Here is a 22800-nt window from a genome sequence, read left to right on the forward strand (position 1 = left end):
ACAGGCCAGGACAGCCTGGCTTCATATCTGAGAACAAGTTGCCAGTCATCGCTACAGAATCCCCGGGCCGTCAGCCCTCTGGACCACTTACCAAGGGTGCTTGAACCCATAGACCTCAGACCTCAGGTCTCAAGACCAGTGGACAGTGCTTCCGGGCCAGTCAGTAATTCTGGTGAGTACTGAGGTCGTGGTTGGTGGATAGGTAGAGGCTCAATCCCATAGTTTTATAAATGTTTGGTAGAGTTCCCCAGTGAAATAATTTAGTCCTGGCATTTTCTGTCTCTCTCTCTCTCTCTCTCTTTCTCTCTCTCTTTCTGCCTCCAGGGTTATCACTGGGGCTCAGTGCCTGCACTACAAGTCCGCTGCTCCTGGAGGCCATTTTTTTATTGTTGTTGTTGTTATTGTTGATGCTGTTGTTGGATAGGACAGAGAGAAATGGAGAGAGGAGAGGAAGACAGAGAGGGGGAGAGAAAGACAGACACCTGCAGACCCGCTTCACCGCCTGGGAAGCGACTCCCTTGCAGGTGGGGAGCTGGGGGCTCGAACTGGGATCCTTGTGCAGGTCCTTGTGCTTCGTACCATATGCATTTAACCTGGTGCGCCACTGGCCAGTCCTCCTGGGATTTTCTTTGTTAGGAGGTTATTGACTTTTTTGTTTGTTTGTTTTTGTTTTTACCAGAGCAACTGCTCAGCTCTAGTTTATGGTAGTGCAAGGGATTGAACCTGGGACTTTGGAGTGTCAGGCATGAGAGTCTCTTTGCATAACCATTATGTTGTTGACTCCCCTCCGGGTTATTGACTGTTCATTTAATCTCATTACTTACTATTGACTGGTCTGCTCAGATTTTCTCTTTCTTTCTTTCTTTCTTTCTTTCTTTCTTTCTTTCTTTCTCTCTTTCTTCCTTCCTTCCTTTCTTTCTTTTTTTTTTGGATAGGACAGAGAGAAATGGAAAGAGGAAGGGAAGACAGAGAGGGGGAGAGAAAGACAGACACCTGCAGACCTGCTTCACCGCCTGTGAAGCGACTCCCCTGTAGGTGGGGAGCCGGGGGCTCGAACTGGGATCCTTATGTGCCGGTCCTTGCGCTTTGTGCCACGTGCACGTAACCCGCTGTGCTACCGCCCGACTCCCATTCCTATTTTCTTTTAAAGATTTATTTATTTACGAGAGAGGGATAAAACCTGGGACCCCATGCACGAAAGGCCTGGAGCCTGTCAGTTAGATTGCACGTCCTACTGCTGTCTTTTATGCTTCTGTCAGACCAGTTTTAATGTCGCCTCTTTTATTTAGGATTTATTTGAGCTTTCTCTTCTTTTTCTTTACTTATCATTATTATTTTTCTTTATTAGAGCACTGCTCAGCTCTGGCATGTGGTGGTGCAGGGGAATGAACCTGGGACTTTGGCGCCTCAGGCATGAGAGTCTGCGTAATTATTATGCTGTCTACCCCACCCCCCCTTTTTTTTTTTAAGTCTTGTTACAGGTTTGTTAGCTTGGTTTACTTTCTCAGGAGTCTCTTTGTTTTGTTGATCTCCTATTATTGCTGCTATTATTATTATTCTTACTAGGGGGAGGAAGACGATTCGTCACGTCATTTAGTTTTACATTCATCTTTGTTAATATTTTTTTCTGCTTACTTTGGCTTTAACATTTTTTTATTATCTTTATTTATTTGATAGAGACAGTCAGAAATTGAGAGGGAAGGGGATGATAGTGAGGGAGAGAGACAGAAACACCTGCGGCCCTGGTTTAGCTTAACTTACTTTTATTTGTTAATTTCTTTTTTTTTTCAATTATTTTTTTTAGATCTTTATTATTGGGCAGAGACAGCCAGAAATCAAGAAGGAAGGGAGTGACAGAGAGGGAGAGAGACCCCTGCAGCCCTGCTTCACCACTTGTGAAACTTTCCTCCTGCAGGTGGGGACAGGGGCTGGAACCTGGGTCCTTGAGCATTGTAATATGTGCGCTCAACCAGGTGCGCCACCACCCGGTCCCTATTTGTTATTTTATTTATAGAGTTAACAGTTTGTTTGAGACCTTTCTTCCTTTTCTTTGTTCCAATTAAAAAAACTTAATTATTCTTCTTAATTTACTGGGTAGAAACAACCAGGATTGAGAGGGAAGGGGGTGGTAGAGACAGAGGGAGACAGAGAGACACCTGCAGCCCTGCCTCACCACTTGTGAAGCTTTCCCCCTGCAGGTGGGGACTGGGGGCTTGAACCCGGGTCCTTGCACATTGTAACTTGCCCACTCAGCCAGGTGTGCCAACACCTGGCCCTTCCATTTTTTTTTAACGTGTGATACTGTGGAATGAACCCAGGGCCTTGAACACATGTATTACTTCTGACCTGCCTCTCCAGCCCAGTTTTTATTTTATATTTTGAGGCTGGTGGGCAGGGATGAAAGAGAGAGAAAAGAGAGAGAGAGAGCGAGAGGTACCACAACACTGCTTCCTTGCTCATGGAATCCCCCTAGTGCTGCCTGTGTTGCCGTCACATTGTGAGGTTGGGGTCAGGCCCTCACACAGGGTGAGAGAGACTCCCTACCCGATGATGGGCCGCCTCCCAGCATCCCTTCTTCCATAACGTAGGCATTTCTTATTTAGAAAACCTCCCTCTTAGAACTGCTTTTGCTGAACCCCTTAAGTTTTGGTATGTTGTGATTCAGTGTTCGTTGGTTTCAAGACATATATATCTTTAAACATTTATTTTATATTTTATTTATTTGTTTTAACGAGAGAGAGAGAAGGAGAAGGAGAGGGAGAGATACAGAGAGAAAAATACACAGAGAGAAAGAGAACAGAGCACTGCTCAGCTCTGGCCTATGGTGATAGGAGGGACCTTGGAGCATCAGGCATGACACTCTCTTGCATGACCATTATGCTGTCTTCCCAGCGTCAGGATTTCTTTTTTCTTTTTTATTCTTTGACCCATTTGTTGGTCAGAAGTGTGCTATTTGATTTCCATGTCTGTGGATTTTCCACTTTCTTCCTGTCACTGATGTCTAGTTTCATACCATTGTGGGCCGACAAGATAGTTGGTATTATTTCAGTCTTCCTAAAACTCGATGCGATTTATTTTGTAACTTAGGTTCTGTTTTAGAGACTGTTTCATGTGAGCTTGAGCAAACTGTGTATTGACCCCATGTTGAATAGAATGTTCGGTCTGTGTCTGCTAGGCCCACTTGGCTTAGAGCCAGATGTTCTCCGACTGGTTTGCTCTCTGCATGATCCGTGCCCTGCTAGCAGTGGGGTGTTGAAGTCCTGATACTCAGAGGGTGGAGGGTGGTTGTGTTGAATTCTGCCAGTAGCTGCTAAGCCGTTCTGCAGTCTGTGCTTGGTGACGCCCACTCAATGGCACAGGGTTCCCGAGCTGCTTCTCCTTTCTGATTTTGTGAGGGCTGTCCACTCCCCTATTGGACCTGGTACTTGCTTAAAAAAAAACACGTACGGGAGGGGGCGGTAGTGCAGTGCAGCAGGTTAAGCACACATGGCGTGAAGCACACAGATTGGTGCAAGGATCTCGGTTTGAGCCCCCGGCTCCCCACCTGCAGGGGGGTCACTTCACAAATGGTGAAGCAGGTCTGCAGGTGTCTGTCTTTCTCTCCTGCTCTCTGTTCTCCCCTCTTCTCTCCATTTCTCTCTCTCCTATCCAACCACAACAACAATAACAAGGGTAATAAAAATGGGAAAAATGGCCTCCAGGAGCAGTGGATTTGTAGTGTGGGCACCGAGCCCCAGTGATAACCCTGGAGGCAAAAAACAAAACAAAAAAACACTTATGTGCCTATTTATGTATTACTTATGAATAACAGAAAAGGAGGAGCTGGGGAGACACTATCATGGTGATGCAAAAAGACTCTCAGTCTGAGGCACCAAAGGTCCCAGGTTCAGTCCCCCACAGAACCATAAGCCAGAGCTGAGCAGTGCTCTGGTGCCTGTGCAACTTTTTCTATGTACATCTCTCATTTAAAACGAGAGAGAGAGAGAGAGAGAGAGAGAGAAGAAGAAGAAGAAGAAGAAGAAGAAGAAGAAGAAGAAGAAGAAGAAGAAGAAGAAGAAGAAGAGGAGGAGAAGGAGGAGGAGAAGAAGGAGAAGAAGAAAAAGAGGGAGCCAGGCAGTGCTATGGCAGGTTAAGCTCACATAGTCCAAAGCGCAAAGAACGGCATAAGGATCCCGGTTCGGGCCCTCTGCTCGAACCTGCAGGGGAGTTGCTTCACAGGCGGTGAAGCAGGTCTGTAGGTGTCTGTCTTTCTCTCCCCCTCTCTGTCTTCCCCTCCTTTCTCCATTTCTCTCTGTCCTATCCAACAACGATGACAGCAATAACAACACAATAATAACAACAATGACAAAACAGCAAGGGCAACAAAAGGGGGAAAAAAAGAAGAAAAAGGAGGAGAAAGAGGAAGAGGAGGCAAGAGAGGAGGAAGAGAGAACCATAGTACCATACTGGCATCCAAAACTCACGTTTTTCCCCTCTTTGTTTTTCTTAGGTGTTGTGGAGAGCTGGAAGGAGAAGGCTGATTTGGTGAGTCATTGTGTGAGTTGGGGTCTGTCCTGTTGACTGCAGGCCCTTCTGCTGTGTTGGGGTCCTTGGGGCCTGGTCCAGCTGCAGGGAATCCCCTGACTCCAGCACAGCTCTCCTAATGAAGGGTGGGCCCCAGAACTGCCCATGGCACTCATCCTTGGCTGATAAAGACACTCACTATCAGCCACGGTATTAAAACTTTTATTTATTATTAGTGATTTAATAATGGTGAACAAGATTGTAAGATCACAGGGGTACAATTCCACACAGTTCCCACCACCAGAGCTCCATATCCCATCCCTTCTTCTGGAAGCTTCCCTATTCTTTATCCCTCTGGGAGTCTGGACCCAGGATCTTTATGGGGAGCAGAAGGTGGACAGTCTGGCTGCTGTAATTGCTTCTCTGCTGGACATGGACATTGGCAGGTGGATCCACACCCCCAGCCTGTTTCTATCTTTCCCTAGTGGGGCAGGGCTCTGGGGAAGGGAGGTTCTAGGACACATGGGTGAGGTCGTCTGCCCAGGGAAGTCAGGCTGGCATCATGGTAGCATCTGCAACTTGGTGGCTGAAAGGCAGTAAGACATAAAGCAGAACAAATTACTTAATAAACAGGAGCCCAAAGGAAGGAATAGAGCTGATGAAACTAGGGGTTTTTCCTGTGGGAAGAAGCTAGGAAGTCTATTTGAAGTATGTTCCAAGGGGCCCATGACTTTACTCTTTTTTTTTTTTTTTTTTTTTTTTGCCAGCGTTTGATAGCTACCATGCAGGTGGTTTAAAAGTATTGTCTGGGAAGATGGTGTCAGAGTTGAGACTAGGACTGGAACGCTGGATCAGGGCAGGTGTCCCAGCACAGAGCCCAGGACTGTTACGCAGGATTCTCAGTCACACCGTGCACAGAGGCCAGGGGGGGGGGGGGCGGCACACCTGGTGCAGAGGGTAAAAAGCGCGTGTCACAGTGCACGAGGACCCACGCTCAAGCCCCCGTCCCCATGGGAGGAAGCGTTAAGAGTGGTGAAGCAGTACTGCAGGGGTCTCTCTTTCTCTGTCTCCCCCTCCCCTCTAGATTTCTCTATCTAACATAGATAGAGAAATTATGTTAAATTATGTTAATAATTATGTTAATTATTATCTAACATTTATGTTAGATAGATGTCTCTATCTAACATAAATGGGCCCTAGGTCAGATTGATGGGGTTTACAGTTAATGGTATTCCTATACTTTCCTCATATTTGGGAGCTAAAGAGGGAGAAAGAGAGAAGAGAGAGAGAGAGAGAGAGAGAGAGAGACACCTGCAGACTTGTTTCACTGCTTGTGAACTGATCCTGCAGGTGGGGAGCCGGGGCTCGAACTTGGATGCTTACACGGGTCCTTGCACTTAGTACTATGTGTGCTTAACCAGGTGCGCCACCACCTGGCCCCCTGAGAAGAAATCTCTGCAAGGTTCTCCACCTGGGGAACGACACTCTTCACAAGCAGTGAAGCAGGTCTGCAGGTGTCTGTCTTTCTCTCTGCCTCCCCCTCCCCCTCCTCTTTCTGTTTTCTTTCTTTTTTTTTTTTATATTTATTTTATTTATTTATTCCCTTTTGTTGCCCTTGTTGTTTTATTGTTGTAGTCATTGTTGGATAGGACAGAGAGAAATGGAGAGAGGAGGGGAAGACAGAGAGGGGGAGAGACAGACAGACACCTGCAGACCTGCTTCACCGCCTGTAAAGCGACTCCCCTGCAGGTGGGGTGCCGGGGCTCGAACCGGGATCCTCCCACCAGTCCTTGCGCTTTGCGCCACGTGCACTTAACCCGCTGCACTACAGCCTGACTCCCTCTTTTTTAATTTTTTATTTTTAATTATCTTTATTTTATTTATTGGACAGAGACAGCCAGAAATCTAGAGGGAAGGGGGTGTTAGAGAGGGAGAGACAGAGAAACACCTGCAGCTCTGCTTCACCACTTGTAAAGCTTTCTCCCTGAAGGTGGGGACTGGGAACTCGAACCTGGGTCCTTGTGCACCCTGTCCCCTTCCCCCTCCTCTTTCAATTGCTCTTTGTCCTATCCAGTAAAATCGCCTCCAAGACCAGTGGATTTGTAGTGTCAGCACCAAGCCCTGATGATAACCCTAGAGGCAAAAAAAAAAAAAAAAAGGGGAGGGTGTTGTAGATAACATAATTGTTCTGCAAAGAGACTCTCCTGCCTGAGGCTCCAAAGTCCCAGGCTCAGTCCCCTACACCACCATAAGCCGGAGCTGAGCAGCGAGCGCTCTGGTCAAACAAACAACAGACATTGATTGCATGTCCCAGCTAGCAGCTCCTGTCCCCTAGTCCCACGGGAGCTGCTCTTCTCTCCGTTTAGCTGCTTGTCCATCACAGTTTGAGGACCAGCCAGCCGTCCTGGGTGGTGGCGGGTGGGGAGGTGTCCCCAGCTCTCCGGAGGGCTGCAGGGCCCCAGGCTGATGTGGATCTCTGTGCTCCGGCAGGCCTACATCCTAAAAGCAGACCCCTGCGGCCACTGCCTCATCATCAACAACGTGAACTTCTGCCCCGAGTCGAGGCTGCGCACCCGCGTGGGCTCCGACATTGACTGCGGGAAGCTGCAGAGGCGCTTCGGTTCGATGCACTTCCTGGTGGAGGTGTTGTGTGACCTGACGGCCCAGGCATGGTCACTGTCCCCGGGGAGAGATGGGGCGGTGGGTGGGGTGGGTGGGATGCAGTAGTACCTTTTTCCTTTATTGGGGGAGGGTTAATGGCTCCCAATTGACAGTAAAATACAGTAGTTCGTACGTGCGTGACACTTCCCAGTTTTCCACATAACGATTCAACCCCACTAGGTCCTCCTCTGCCATCATGTTCCAGGATCTGAACCTTCCGCCCTCCCCATCCCAGGGTCTAAGTTATTTCTCAGCTTCTGTCTTTGAGTGAGATCACCCCACGTTCACCCTTCTCTTTCTAGGTCACCTCACTTCACACCATGCCTTTGCGCTCCGTCCAGGATGGGGTGAAGAAGGTGAAATTCACCATCTTTTTTTTTTTTTGTTATTATTTTTTTTATTATCTTTATTTACTTATTGGATAGAGACAGCCAGAAGTTGAGAAGAGAAGGGAGTGATAGAGAGGGAGAGACACTTGCAACAGTACTTCACTACTTGCAAAGCTTTCCCCTTGCAGGTGGGGGGCGGGCCCAGGGCTCGAACCCAGGTCCTTGCACACTGTAACAGGTGTGCCCAACCAAGTGCACCACCGCCTGGCCCCAACATGACTTGGCTATATTTGTCATTATTCTTTTTTTCTCTTTTTTCTTTCTTTTTTAATTTATTTTAACCAGAGCACTGTTAAGCTCTGTTTTATGGTGGTGCAGGGGATTGAACCTGGGACTTTGGAGCTTCAGGCATGAGAGTCTCTTTGCATAACCACTATGCTATCTACCCTCCGCCCGAATTCACCATTTTTTATAGCTGAGTAGTATTCCATTGTGTGTATAGACCACAACTTGCTCAGCCACTCATCTGTTGTTGGACACCTGGGTTGCTTCCAGGTTTTGGCTATTACAAATTGTGCTGCTATGAGCATAGGTGTACACAGATCTTTTTGGATGGGTGTGTTGGGTTCCTTAGGATATATCCCCAGGAGAGGAATTGCAGGGCCATAGGGCAGGTCCACTTCTAGCCCTCTGAGAGTTCTCCAGACTTCAGGGAGCAGTTTCTCTCTTTACTTATTTATTTTTTTATTATTATCTATATTTATTTGTTGGATAGCCAGAAATCGAGAGAGAGAATGGGGAGATAGCGGGAGAGAGACAGAGAGACAGCTGCAGCCCTGCTTTACCACTCATGAAGCTTTCCCCCTGCAGGTGGGGCCTGGAGGCTTGAACCCAAGACCTTGCTCACTGTAACATGTGCGCCTCCACCCGGCCCCCAGGGAGCAGTTTCTTTCAGGACCCCAGAAATAAGTGCTTCCCCCAGATGAGGCTTTTGGTGGAGGGAGGCAGCGTGTGTCTTTGGTTGGCTCTAGTTCAGACTCAGTGCCGCGCAGACACTGGCCCTCCGGCTACCTACTGTGTGACTCCTGAGACATTGTCTTCTGGCCGAGACAATAACAATAATACTCAGCCCAGAGGGTCCTTGCAGGGGTTAAACCAACAGTGCCCAAGCATCACGCCTTTCTCTGAGAACAGTGGCAGTTATGACCATTCAGACTTCAGTGTTGGGCTTGGGAGCAAGGAAGGGGCTCTGACCCTTAGGTGGGTCCAAGATGGGGGGCCCCAGCCATCCATATTCTGGCTCATCTGCCCCCCTTCTCTTGTAGCAAATGGGACAGGCTCTGGTGCAGCTGGCCCGGCGTGACCACAGTGCGCTGGACTGCTGTGTGGTGGCCATCCTCTCGCATGGCTGTCAGGTAGGAGGCCTCGACCCTCAGGAAGGTGCCCAGGAAAGGCTGATCTAAGTGGCCAGGTGGGAGTTCAACACAGACCCCCTGGCCTTGTGGGAAGAGCTGCAGGGTTGTGCCCACCTCCCGTTGTCTCCTCAGGAGCTACCCCGGTCCTCTGAGGAGCTGGCTACTCCTCCTGGTTATGGCAGTGTTCCTGAGGGAAGCCTTCTGGGAGACAGTTGGAAGAGACAAGCTGTGCTCACAGGGCTCCCACCCTCAGACTTTCTTCAGAGCTGGCACAGGAACTCCCAGCTCCTGCCTTGGACCTGCCGGGTGTTGTTGCACGACCCTGACTGCTGACTGGGAGTCTGAACCCGGGGACTCTTTCTGGGCTTGGCCACAGACGTGCTGGGACTTTACACTCAAGCCCCACTTTCTTGGGCCTCAGCTTCCTCATCTTACAAGTTGAGCTGGACAGATCTGAAATTATAAGCTGGAGGCCCATGGCCCCTCTGTGGGCTGCATGACATTTATTACTTATGTATTTTTTAAATTTTATTTTAATGAGAGAGATACAGAGAGAAGGTACAGGGAGAGGAAGAGTGAGAGAGAGAGAGAGAGAGAGAGAGAGAGAGACCAGAGTCCTGCTTAACTCTGGCTCGTGGTGGTGCAGGGGATTGAACCTGGGACTTTGGAGCCTCAGGCATGAGACTCTCTTTGCATGACCATTATGCTATCTACCCCCACTGCTTTCTATCATGTTTTTTTTTTTTTCTTCAAATTTTGTTTGGTATTATCTTTATTTATTTATTGAATAGAGACAGCCAGAAATTGAGAAGGAGCGGGGAACTGGGGCCTCAAACCTGGATCCTTGCTTGGGTTCCTAGGTTTCATAGCATGTGTGCTTGACCCGGTGTGCTGCTGCCCTGCCCCTGTGCCCATAAACTGTGTGAGGAGTTTATCTAGATTAGAGCAGCAATCTTCAAAATTTGGCTGCACCTGCAGTGCCTGAAAGGGCACGTGACTGGCTTCTGCTAACACAGTTTCTAATTTAGGAGATCCGGGAGGAATCGTGGACTTAGTGTTTCTTTTTTTGCCTCCAGGGTTATTGCTGGGGCTCGGTGCCTGCACCATGAATCCACTGCTCCTGGAGGCTGTTTTTTTCCCCCCTTTTTTGCCCTTGTTGTTTTATCGTTGTTGTGGTTCTTAATATTATTGTTGTTATTGCTGTTGTTGTTGTTGGATAGGACAGAGAGAAATGGAGAGAGGAGGGGGAGACAGAGGGGGAGAGAAAGATAGACACCTGCAGACCTGCTTCACTGCTCGTAAAGTGACACCCCCCCCCCCGCAGGTGGGGAGCTGGGGGCTTGAACTGGGATCCTTATGCAGTTCCTTGCACTTCATGCCATGTGTGCTTAACCCGCTGCGCTACCTCTGGGCTGGTATTTTTATTTTTAATTGCCACCAGGTCTCTGTATCAACACTGAGTCCACTGCTCCTGGCGACCATTTTTTCCTTCTTCATTTATTTTTATTTTGTTTAATAAGACAGAGTGAAATTGAGAGGGGAAAGGGAGCTAGAGAAGGAGAGAGAAAGATAAACACCTGCACACCTGCTTCACCGCTTGGTGGAGAGGAAGCACTCAGACCCTGGTTCTTGCGCATGGTAACGTGTGTGCTTAGCCAGGTGCGCCACTGCCCGGCCTCCTAGGCCATTGGATTTTACCCCGACTTCTTGGTTTTGTGACTAGGGTTCTCTCTCTCTCTCTCTCCCCTTAGGCCAGCCACCGCCAGTTCCCAGGGGCTGTTTATGGCACGGATGGACGCCCCGTGTCCATTGAGAGGATCGTGAACATTTTTTATGGAGCCAGCTGTCCCAGCTTGGGTGGGAAGCCCAAGCTCTTCTTCATCCAGGCCTGTGGCGGGGGTCAGTGCGTCTTCAGTCTTTGTGCAGATGGATCTGGGGGGCACTGTGTGTGTGTCGGAGGGGTGGGGGGCTGCAGCTACCACCTACTTCCTTTTCTTTTCTTTTTTTTATTTTATTTTATTTTTATTTATTCCCTTTTGTTGCCCTTGTTGTTTTATTGTTGTAGTTATTATTGTTGTTGTCGTCGTTGTTGGATAGGACAGAGAGAAATGGAGAGAGGAGGGGAAGACAGAGAGGAGGAGAGAAAGATAGACACCTGCAGACCTGCTTCACCGCCTGTGAAGCGACTCCCCTGCAGGTGGGGAGCCGGGGTTCGAACCGGGATCCTTATGCCGGTCCTTGTGCTTTGCGCCACCTGTGCTTAACCCGCTGCGCTACAGCCCGACTCCCTTCCTTTTCTGTCTAGTTCCTTGAGGAGTCCAGAGAGTCTCGGATGTGGTCCCTACTGGTGAAGTGGCAGCAAGGATTGGTCTCTCTCCATTGCCTGTCTTTCAGAAGGGAGGGCTGGGTCTAGGAAGGTGATTCTGTAGGACAGCTCACGCCTCGTGCGTGTGAGGCCCCAGGGTCGATCCTTCACTGTGAGGTCCGAGCACGAACATGGGGGAGAGTCAAGCCTCAGCAACGGTGGCTTTGCTGTGGAAGGCCAGCGAGTAAGGCAAATGCTGTGTCATGCTCTCGGCCCGAGCTGACGGGCCCCTGTCAGGACAAGCTTTATTTGGGGGGTGGCCCTTCTTCAGGCTTTTGGAGATCACGCTGAGAAGGCAGCAGCAGGAACAGTATGCTTCTCCTGCTGGTGACTTGGCTGTGCTGAGCAAACAGCTTTTCATCAGGTCTGATTTTAGTCTTGGCTTTTTTGTTGTTGTTGTTGTTGTTGCCTCCAGGGTTATCACTACACCACGAATCCACTGCTCCTGGCAGCCGTTTAATTTTATTTATTTATTTATTTAAAAATATTTATTTATTCCCTTTTGTTGCCCTTGTTGTTTTATTGTTATAGTTATTATTGTTGTTATTGATGTCATCATTGTTGGATAGGACAGAGAGAAATGGCGAGAGGAGGGGAAGACAGAGAGGGGGAGAGAAAGACAGACACCTGCAGACCTGCTTCACCGCCTGTGAAACGACTCCCCTGCAAGTGGTGAGCCAGGGGCTCAAACCAGGATCCTTATGCCGGTCCTTGCACTTTGCACCACGTGCGCCTAACCCGCTGCGCTACCACCCAACTCCCTATTTTATTTTATTTTATTGTTTTTATTGGACAGGACAGAGAGAAATTGAGAGGGGGAGGGGGAGATAGATAAATAGATAGAGACACCTGCAGACCTGCTTCACCACATCTGAAATGACCTCCTGCAGGTGGGGAGCCGAGGCCATGAACCAGGATCCTTGTGCAGGTCCTTAGGCTTTGTACTATGTGCGCTTAACCCAGTGTGCCACTGCCTGCCCCGCCCCCAGTCTGATTTTATTCTTTGCTTTTTTTTTTTCTTCCATATGTTAGAGATATAAACGGGGGAGGGAGAGGGAGAGAGAAAGAGAGAGATAACTACAGTACCACTCCAGTGCTCCTGAAGCTTCCCCCATGCAAGTGGGGGCCAGAGGTTTGAACCCAGGCCCCTTGTGCTTGCTAATATGTGTGCCACTGCCTTCATTTTCCTTTTTAAAATATTTAAAAAAAAAAAAATCATCTTTACTTATTGGGTGGAGGCAGCCAGAAATTGAGAGGGAAGGAGGAGACAGAGAGGGAGAGAGACAGAGAGACACCTGCAGCCCTGCTTCACCACTCGCAAAGCTTTCCCCCTGCAGGTGGGGACGGGGGCGGGGATGGGGCTTGAACCTGGGTCCTTGGCACATTGTAATACGTGCACTCAACCAGGTGCACCAATACCCAGCCCCTCCCTTTGTCTTTATTCTGAGGGAGAAATAAATCCTGCCTTCCGGGGAGTTGGGGATCACTGAGGCTCTTTACGAACAAGGCTGAACATATAGTGAGTAACCCCAGAAACTAGGCCTTCACTTCAGCTGGTAGAATAAGTGAGTGTAGGAAGGGAGACACACCAACGCCCCCCTCTCTGGTCTTTTCTCTCTCTTTCCCTGTTTCCCCTCCAGGTTCCTTTTACTTCTGCTCAGCTCTCTGCCCACTGCACTGCTCTGCCCTGTTGCCCTGTGGCGTGGGTTGTCCTGGCATCTCCATGTGACACACAGGTGCTAGAACATTCTTTTGGCACATGCAGTGTGCTGGGGACCGAACTCAAGACCCTCCACACGCAAGGCTCGTGCTTTCTCATCGAGTCACCCGTCACCCCGGGCTGTAGGTCTTTCAGTCTTTTCTCTCTCCTCCTGGGTGGATCCCCCCCCCCCCCGGGCCTCTCGTCCGTGAGCTGTTCCCACTTTATGTCTGTGCGGCTCTGAACGCTGGAGTTCAGGTTGTGCTGGGACACCTGCTATTAGTTATTTTTGGAAGTAGCCCTGGTAACTGACGTGCTTTGTGAGGGCCAATCTTGAAATTCTTGCATTTCCCTCCCTCCCGACTGGTGCGTAATAAATATGTGAAATGGCTGTAGAATAGGGAGTCGGGCGGTAGCGCAGCGGGTTAAGCGCACGGAGTCACTTCCCAGGCGGTGAAGCAGGTCTGCAGGTGTCTGTCTTTCTCTCCCCCTCTCTGTCTTCCCCTCCTCTCACCATTTCTCTCTGTCCTATCCAACAACAACAACATCAATAACAACAACAACAACAACAACAAAAACCAACAAGGGCAACAAAAGGGGGGAAAACAAATTAAAAAAAAAAGTTAAAAGAAAAATGGTTGTGGAGATGGAGGCTGGGTGGTGGTGCTCACATACAGTACTGAGTTCAAGCGCAAGGATCTGGGTTTGAGCCCTCAGTGCCCCACCTGCAGGGGGAAAGCTTTGCAAGTGGTGAAGCAGGTCTGCAGGTGCATATCTTTCTCTTTCTCTTACCCCCCCCCCATCTCTCTCAATTTCTCTTTGTCCTATGGAATAAAATGGAAAAAATGGCCACCAGGAGCAGTGGGTTTGTAGTTTAGCCACCAAGCTCCAGCAATAACCCTGGAGATAAGAGCAAAAAAAAAAAAAAAAGATTGATGATGCAAAGCTTGTATTTGCATGATGTCTTGCCATGTCTGCCCAGCCTTGGCACCCTGGCTTCAGAGGGAACCAGGTGATCTCGGACGGGGGGCCAGCCAAGAAGTCCGGATCAGGGCCTCTGCTCCGTGGGTCTCAGTCACGGGTAACGTCTGGTGTTGTTTCCTGCAGATCAGAAAGACGTTGGATTTAAAGTGGCCTCCACTCCCTCCAGAGACGTGAGTCCTCCCAGGAGCCCCGAAACCGATGCTGTTCCCTTTCAGGACAGCCTGGCCACCTTTGACCAGCCGGATGCCATGGCGAGTTTGCCCATGCCCAGCGACATCTTTGTGTCATACTGCACCTTCCCAGGTGAGTGCTGCAGTGGACCTCTCCTCTCGGCCAGGGCTCCTCCGTCTGCCCTAGAGGCCGCTGTGTTGTGAGGAGACCAGGGAGGGACTCTTGGTTCCACCTTGTGCCACCTGCCTGTGTGAGCCTGGGCAAGTCCTTCCACCTCTCTGAGTCTCAAAAGTACCACCAGGTGATCTGTGTCCTGTGGGGAAGGAGTTACAGAAGCCATTACAGAAACCAGACCTCCCACCTTCTGCTCCCACAATGACCCTGGGTCCATACTGCCAGAGGGATAGAGAATAGGAAAGCTGGGCGGGGGAGATAGCATCATGGTTCTGCAAAGAGACTCTCACGCCTGAGGCTCCAAAGTCCCAGGTTCAACCCCCCCCCCCCCCCCCCCGCCCACACACACCACCTAAGCCAGAGCTGAGCAGTGCTCTGGTGTCTCTCTCTCTCTCTGCATCTTTCTCAAAAATAAAATAAATAAAATGTTAAAAAAAAAAGGGGAGTCGGGCGGTAGTGCAGCAGGTTAAGTGCACGTGGCGCAAAGCACAAGGACCGGCGTAAGGATCCCAGTTTAGGACCCCAACTCCCCACCTGCAGGGGAGTCGCTTCACAGGTAGTGAAGCAGGTCTGCAGATGTCTGTCTATCTCTCCCCCTCTCTGTCTTCCTCTCCTCTCTTCACTTCTCTCTGTCCTATCCAACAACGATGACATCAATAACAACAACAACAAAACAAGGGCAACAAAAGGGAATAAATAAATATTTAAAAAATGTTAAAAAAATAGGAAAGCTATCAGGGGAGGGGATGGGATATGGAGTTCTGGTGGTGGGAACTGTGTGGAGTTGTACCCCTCTTATCCTATGGTTTTGTCAGTGTTTCCTTTTTATAATTATAATAATAATAAAAAAGAACAGATACCCAGTGGGTACAGAGATAATGCAGTTTAGAATTATTATGAGTTATAACTTTAAAACTAATCAGAGTGGGGGAGATAACATCATGGTTATGCAAACAGCCTCTTATGCCTGAGGCTTCAAAGTCCCAGGTTCAATCCCCTGCACCACCATAAGCCAGAGCTGAACAGTGCTCTGGTTAAAAAAAACAAAACAAAACTAATCAATCGTATAATAATCTATCTTCCAACAGAACTAAATAGCCAGGGCAGTTGGGTGAAACATAAAAGTACTGAACTTTTTTTAAAATTAAAATTTATCCCAAGGGGGAAAAAATAAAAGTACCAGGTGAGATAGGCAGGGTGTTTAGGCTGCAAAACCAGAGGAGGCAGCGCCCTGGGGTCTGCACAGCTCACTTCCTGGCCTCACCCTGTGCTGCCCTGCCTCAGTCTCCCCATCTTTAATGGGAACCATGGGCCCAGGCAGTGGCGTCCCCAGTAGAGTGTACATGTCACTCTGCACAAGGACCTGGGTTCAAGCTTCTGGTGTTTTATCTGTGTGGGGGGGGGAGTTTTACAAGTGGTGAACATCTTCCTCTCTCTCTTTTTAAGTATTTATTTGTTTTTCCATTTTATTTGAGAGGACAGAGAGAAATAGGGGCAGGGGAGATAGAGAGGTAGGGAGAAGGAGGGACACCTGCAGACCTGCTTCACCTCTTGTGAACTGTTCCTGCTGCAGGTGGGGAGCCGGGGCTCAAGCCCAGGTCCTTGCACATCGTGCTATGTGTGCCTAGCCGGGCGCGCCACTGCTGGCTCCCAGTGTCTCCCTTCCTCTCTCTGTCCTCTGTCTGTCTCCCCTTCCCCTCTCAGTTTCTCTCTGTTCTATAAAAAAAGAAAGAAAGAAAGAAAGAAAGAAAAGAAACAGATTTTAAAAATAATAAAAAGAAATGATAAGAACCACACCTCAGCGGGCTCCGTGGGGCCGAGCAAAGTGACTGTCATCGAGCGCAGCGTCCAGCACAGCCACTACAAGCATCTCCTTCCTTCCTTCCTTCCTTCCTTCCTTCCTTCCTTCCTTCCTTCCGTCCTTCCGTCCTTCCTTCCTCCCTCCCTCCCTCCCTTCCTTCCTCCCTCCCTCCCTCCCTCCCTTCCTTCCTCCCTTCCTTCCTTCCTCCCTTCCTTCCTTCCGTCCTTCCTCCCTCCCTCCCTCCCTTCCTTCCTTCCTTCCTCCCTCCCTCCCTCCCTTCCTTCCTTCCTTCCTCCCTCCCTCCCTCCCTTCCTTCCTTCCTTCCTTCCGTCCTCCCTCCCTCCCTCCCTTCCTCCCTCCCTCCCTTCCTTCCTTCCTTCCTTCCTTCCTTATCTTCTGTGCGAGTTGTTGTTAAAATTTCGGGATGGCTCCAAGCTAGCTTCACGGCGGGTAACAGAGACGCGGAGACAACGGCTGGGCAGGGCAGCTGTATTTCTTTATTCAGGAACAACGATTCACAAACTAAGACAAACTAATCACCAAACAGAACTCTGCTGTCTCTTTGCGGCGGCGCAAGCACTCTCTCTTTTACTCTGGAACTCAGGAACCCCTCTCCCTTACTCTCCAACTCAGAAACTCTCTCGCCCTCTCGCACTCCCGAACTCCGGAACCCAGGAACTCTGTCCCTGGGGAACTCAGGAACTCTCCGACTCCGGAACCCTCTCCCAGGGTCCCTTGGGGCGGGGCCAAGCAGGCCGGCGAAATTAACAGGACTCATCCAATTCTCTTGGAGGGGGAGGGCTAGAACAAGCCAATGTAAAGCATACGACAGCGAGTCCCTTGACTTCTCTCAGCTTTGATGTCCTTGTTGGGAAACCGCCCTCGCAGCAGTGAGGACGAGATAAGCCAGCCAGCCGGCCGAGGGCAGAGCACAGAGTAGCGTAGCTGCAGCTGCAGCTCTGAGAAGCTCCCAGGGTCAGAGTCCGGAGTGGGCCCGGCGGGGCTGCCCTCCACCGTCCGGCCTTTCTCCGGCTCAAGGTTTTGTCTCCTGGAGAGAAACCAGTCACGGCTCCTGGTACATCAAGACCCTGGACAGCGTTCTGGAGCAGTGGGCTCATGCTGAAGATCTGCAGACCCTCCTGCTGAGGGTGAGCACCTCCTCGTGGCCTTGTGTTTCCTTTCTCCCGGGAGGTGGGGAAGGGGAGCCCCTGGGAGGGGCCAGGGCATCCCACTCAGCACAGGGCCCCACGCCCCAACCAGAGCCAAAGATGACAGAACCCCTCTCTGTTGCCGCGCCTTGGCTCATGGGGACAGCGGGCACGTTTGCTGTCTGACAGAAATTATTCCTGCGGCAGTGACATTTGTCCTCGACTCAAAGGGCTGCCTTAGCCCGTGCCTGTGAAGTCCCCAGACTGACACCTCCCTACGCTGATGGAGCCCATCCTCAGTGCCAGGGCGGCTGAAGCGTGGCACACCAGATCTCAGATCGTGGACCTGCCCCTACGCTTTTGAGCTCATTTTTTTTTTTTTTTTTTTTTTGGAAGTCTCCAGGGAGAGCCTCCACGCTTGTTTCAGAGATCAAGAGGTGGGGGTAGGGGGCCAACTCGGCTGGCAGAGTGCACGACTTGCATGCCTGAGGCTCTGGGTTTGATCCTTGATGCTGTACGTACCACCCACTCACCCACAACTCCCTATGTGGGGTGGACAGTGGTGGACCATTACCATGCTCAGGGACCCAGGTTCGAGCCCCCAGCTCCCCACCTGCAGAGGGGACGCTTCACGAGAGGTGGAGCAGGGCTGCAGGTGTCCATCTTTCTCTTTCCCTCTCTGTCTCCCACTCTCTTTTCTCAGTTTCTGTCTGTCCTATTGAGTGAAAATAAAACAGCAGGGGTGGCAGTGGAGAGAAGGAAAAAAAAAATCCCCGGGAGCTGTGGATTTGGAGCGCGAAGCACTGAGCCCCAGCGATGATTGGCGCCAACAAACAAACACCTCCTTCATAGGAAACAAAATAAATCCTTTTATTATCTTTATTTATTTATTGGATAGAGAAAGCTAGAAATTGAGAGAGAAGGGGACGAGAGAAAGGAAAAAAAAAAACCAGAAAGACAGCTGCAGCCCTGCTTCACCATTTGTGAAGCATCCCCCCTGCAGGTGGAACCGGGGGCTTGAACCTGGGTCCTTGCGCACTGTAGTGTGTGCACGTAACCAGATGTGCCATCTCCCAGCCCCTCAATAACATAAATCTTTAGAGAACAGTTGCTTCTGGGCTGGAGAGACAGCATAATGGTTATGCAAAAAGACTTTCATGCCTGAGTCTCCGAGGTCCCAGGTTCAATCCCCAGCACCACCATCAGATGGAACTGAGTAGTGCTCTGGTAAAAAAACCAAACAAACAAACCAGGCGGTAGTTTACTTGGATGAGTGCACAGGGACCCGAGTTTAAGACCCTGGTCCCCACCTGCAGGGGGAAAGCTTTGTGAGTGGTGAAGCGGGCTTGCAGGTGTCTCTGTCTCTCTCTCCTCTCTGTCTCCCCCTTCCTCTCAATTACTGGTTGTCTCTATCCAATACATAAATAAAGATAACAAAGACATTTATTGAATTTTATTTTAAATATATATTTTACTATTATCTATATTTGCTTATTGGATAGAGACAGCCAGAAATTGAGAGGAAGGGGGAAATAAGAGGGAGAGATGGACATCTGCAGCCCTGCTTCACCACTCGCAAAGCTTCCCCCCTGCAGGTGGGGACAGGGGGCTTGAACCCAGGTCCTCGTGCGCTGTAACGTGTGCGCTCAACCAGGTGCGCCACCACCCGGCTCCAATGAAGAAATTTAAAGAGAGAGAACAGTTGCTTCCTCCACGAGGCCCCTGTGGGCACTCCTGTGCTGCTCAGCTATTTGGTGCCATGAGAAAGGACTGGCAGGGCTGGGTAAGTACTTTGCAGAGACTAAACAAGCAAGCTCGGCGCTGCCACTAGCACCGAACCTCTAGGGGGCACCATTGCCACAGCCCTGAGGTACATGAACCTCAGAGGTGGTCTGGGGCCCCATGGACCTGTCAGAGCTAAGCAGTGCACGGCTCCTGGACCCCATCTCTTCGAAGTCTCAACTTTGCTTCAAGCAAACCTTTCAAATCAGGTTTGAACTTCGTGAACTTTGGAAGTTGGAAACTGAGCTTTTGGGGGCCGGGTGGTGGCGCACCTGGTTGAGCGCACGTTACAGTGCTCAAGGACCCGGGGTTCGAGCCCCCTGGTTCCCATCTTCAGGGGAAAGCTTTGCAAGTGGAGAAGCAGTGTTGCTGGTGTCTCTCTGTCTCTCTTCATCTCCGTCTCCCCCTTCCCTCTCGATTTCTGGCCGTCTCTATCCAATAAATTAGTAAAGATAATTTAAAAATCTTTGAAAAAGGGGGCTGGGTGGTAGCGCACTAGGTTAAGAGCACAGTATGAAACGCAAGGACTGGCACAAGGATCCCAGTTTGAGCCCCCGGCTCCCCACCTGCAGGGGAGTCGCTTCACAGGCGGTGAAGCAGGTCTGCAGGTGTCTGTCTTTCTCTCCCCCTCTCTGTCTTTTCCCTCCTCTCTCCATTTCTCTCTGTCCTATCCAACGATGACAACAGCAGTAACAATAACAACAGCAACAATGATAAACAACCAGGGCAACAAAAGGGGAAAAATGGCCTCCAGCAGAGCAGTGAATTCGTAGTGTAGGCACCGAACCCCAGCGATAATTTTGGAGGCAAAAAAACAAACAAAAAACAAAAAACAAAAAAAAGAAAGAAAGAAAGAAACTGAGCTTTCTAAACTTAGAGCTGAGATGCTTGTTTGTTGAGCCTCTCCATCCTGTGGGCTGTGATTTTACGTATTTATTTATTTATTTGAGAGAGACAGAGAGCGAAAGAGATCGCAGCACCAAAGCTTCCTTTAATGGGTCAGGGCCAGTCTCGAACCCGGGTTGTGGCACGGCAAAGCAGTGCGCAGTGCAGTGAGCTCTTTCACCTGTGTATGGGCTGCTGTCAGGGCCACATTTAATGAATCAATGAATTAATTTGATCGACACAGAGAAACCAAGAGAGAAGGGGGTGTCAGAGAGGGAGACAGAGAGTCACCTGCAGCACTGCTTCACCTCGTGTGCAAAGCTTTCCCCCTGCAGCTGGGGACTGGAGGCTTGAACCTGGGTCCTTGCACTTGGTAACTTGTGTGCTCCATGGGGTGGTGCTCCACCAACCTGGCCCCCGGGACCATATATATATGTGACAAAATCCGTGCGGTGTTGGGGAATGAAGCCACACTTCATGTGTGTGCGGTGTCACTGCCGAGTGGTATCCTGGCACTGGTTTGTTCATTCTCTTTTAGAGAAGAAGCGAGAAAGGAGGAAGGGAAGAGAGATGGAGATAGGCGTGTGTGTGGGGGGGACAGTGGGCCAGGCAGTGGCACACCTGGATAAGCACACACATTACAGTAGGCAAGGACCCAGGTTCAAGCCCCTGGTCCCCACCTGCAGGAGGGAAGCTTCATGAGTGGTGAAGCAGGGCTGCAGGTGTCTCTCTGTCTCTTTCCTGTAATTTTAATTTATTTATTTTAAAGATTTTATTAATTAATGAGAAAGATAGGAGGAGAGAGAGAGAGAGAGAAAGAACCAGACATCACTCTGGTACATGTGCTGCCAGGAATTGAACTTGGGACCTCATGCTTGAGAGTTCAATGCTTTATTCCACTGTGCCATCTCCCAGACCACTCTCTTTCCTTCTCTCAGAGACCACAGGCAGAGACACTTCTCTTTCCTTCTCTGTCTCCCTCCCCTCAATTTCTCTCTGTCTCTATATCCAATAATAAATAAATATAAAAATATGAGAAAAAAATCTTGGTTAAGAGGGGTGGGGTGGGGTAAGTGCCACAGCAGGGCTTCAGCATCCGTGGAGCCCCTCTGCTTCTGTCCACTTTGCTCCCACTTGGTGCCAAGTCTTGAACTCAGGGCCTCCGGCCTCTGGAGCCTCATGCTGTCTTCTGGCGCCTGAGAATCATTTTATTTTATTTATTTATTTTTTTAAACTTTAAAAATATTTTATGTATTTATTTCCCCTTTTGTTGCCCTTGTTTTTTATAGTTGTTGTAGTTATTGTTGGATAGGACAGAGAGAAATGGAGAGAGTAGGGGAAGACAGAGAAGGGGAGAGAAAGACAGACACCTGCAGACCTGCTTCACCGCCTGTGAAGTGACTCCCCTGCAGGTGGGGAGCCGGGGGCTCAATCCGGGATCCTTATGGCCAGTCCTTGCGCTTTATGCCATGTGTGTTTAATCCACTATGCTACTGCCTGACTCCCCTGAGAATCATTTTAAAGTCACTGGGCACACGGTGCTCCTGGCTTCATCCCTCTGTCACCTTGGAGTTCTGACCCCGCTCCAGAGAACTCACAGACCACTGCCCTGCCATCATGTCTCCACAGGTCGCCAACGCCGTGTCTGAGAAAGGAGTTTACAAACAGATCCCTGGTTGCTTTAACTTCCTCCGGAAAAGGTTCTTCTTTAAGACGTAATGAGGCCTGGACCCCACGACTGATCTTAACTCTCCTCCTCGCCAGAACCAAGCATCAGGCCAGGTGGTGGCTGAGGCCCGGGCTTCCCCCAGAATCACAGCTGTCACTCATTGTAGGACTTTGTAGCCTGTGCGAGGTCTGTTCCTACCCCTGCCCGCTGGCAGGTGGGCTTTGATCAGCTTCCAGATGACTGGTGATGGCAGAGAAGGAGAAGACCAGGGGCACCACGCAGCTTTTGACCAATGGCCAGTTCCCCGGCTAGTGGCTGTGACGTGGGCGTGTATGACTCTGCATTTCTCACATCTGGGGCCGGATGAGGGTGACCCTTTGGGGCTATCCTGTGCACTGCAGGCTGCTTTGGGGGGGGAGTCTCCCTGGCACTCCCCCCACTAGATGCCAAGTAGCACAAGCTATGTATAGTGCCACCCCCTCTCACCTGATCAAGACCCACCGAGCTAGACGACACTCTGGCTGGACAAACAGCATCTCTCCCAGCTCAGGGCATCAGTAGCCACTGCTGTCCCGCCAGCTGGGGTCTCTGAATCCTAAATGGAGTTTTCACATCTTTGTGCCCAGTCTTGGCATATTCCTCAGTGAATACTGGGTGAAGGTGGACTCTGGAGTCCACTCCCCATCTGCCTCCTCCCCCGCTTGCCCCGGCTCTCTCCTCTTCCTTACGAAGGAACCTTTTGCCTTTCAGAAAACACTGCCCCATCTCTTAATTCACCTGGTCCTCACTTCATTTCAGAAAGGCCGCTGGGCGTGGGAGCTTGTACTCAGGGAAATAAAAGCCTCCGTCCAGGAGATCGCCGTGAGCCCGTGGCGAAGTCCGGCCAGACCCAAGTCTGCCTCCAGCCTGGCCTGTAGCAACCTTCCTGGAACCGCCGGTGACAGCGGAACCTCAGCGCCATGCTGGGAGTGTCTCAGGAGTCCCTGTCCCTGAGGTCTTTGGCGCTGTCTGATCCCCGGCCTGCTTCTTGTTTGGGGGCCCCTGGCTGTCAGAGGTTGTTTTTTTTTTTTTTTTCTAATAAGACTCTCACCACGACGTGATGCATGACTCCATTTATTATTATCTCTTTTCCCTTCGGTAACCTTTCCAAGTCTAAAACCGCCTCCAGAGACGTCTGCTGGTTAGTTATTTTCCATCACCTGCAGGAAAGTCAC

At 50.1% G+C, this 22800-nt stretch overlaps 1 protein-coding gene across 1 annotated transcript; it reads left to right on the forward strand.

The window, feature by feature from the left end:
• Positions 1-3: 3 nt before the first annotated feature.
• CASP9 (caspase 9) lies at positions 4-22686 on the forward strand (the record flags this gene model as incomplete). The annotated part of the gene is made up of 8 exons (XM_060184091.1): positions 4-172; positions 4490-4524; positions 6994-7170; positions 8819-8908; positions 10660-10807; positions 14080-14259; positions 17141-17250; positions 21547-22686. Coding segments are annotated over 8 exons (999 nt in total), but the record flags the coding sequence as incomplete, so codon positions are not given.
• Positions 22687-22800: the final 114 nt, after the last annotated feature.

Source organism: Erinaceus europaeus, unplaced genomic scaffold, assembly GCF_950295315.1.
Source record: "Erinaceus europaeus unplaced genomic scaffold, mEriEur2.1 scaffold_919, whole genome shotgun sequence".
Lineage (NCBI taxonomy): Eukaryota > Metazoa > Chordata > Mammalia > Eulipotyphla > Erinaceidae > Erinaceus > Erinaceus europaeus.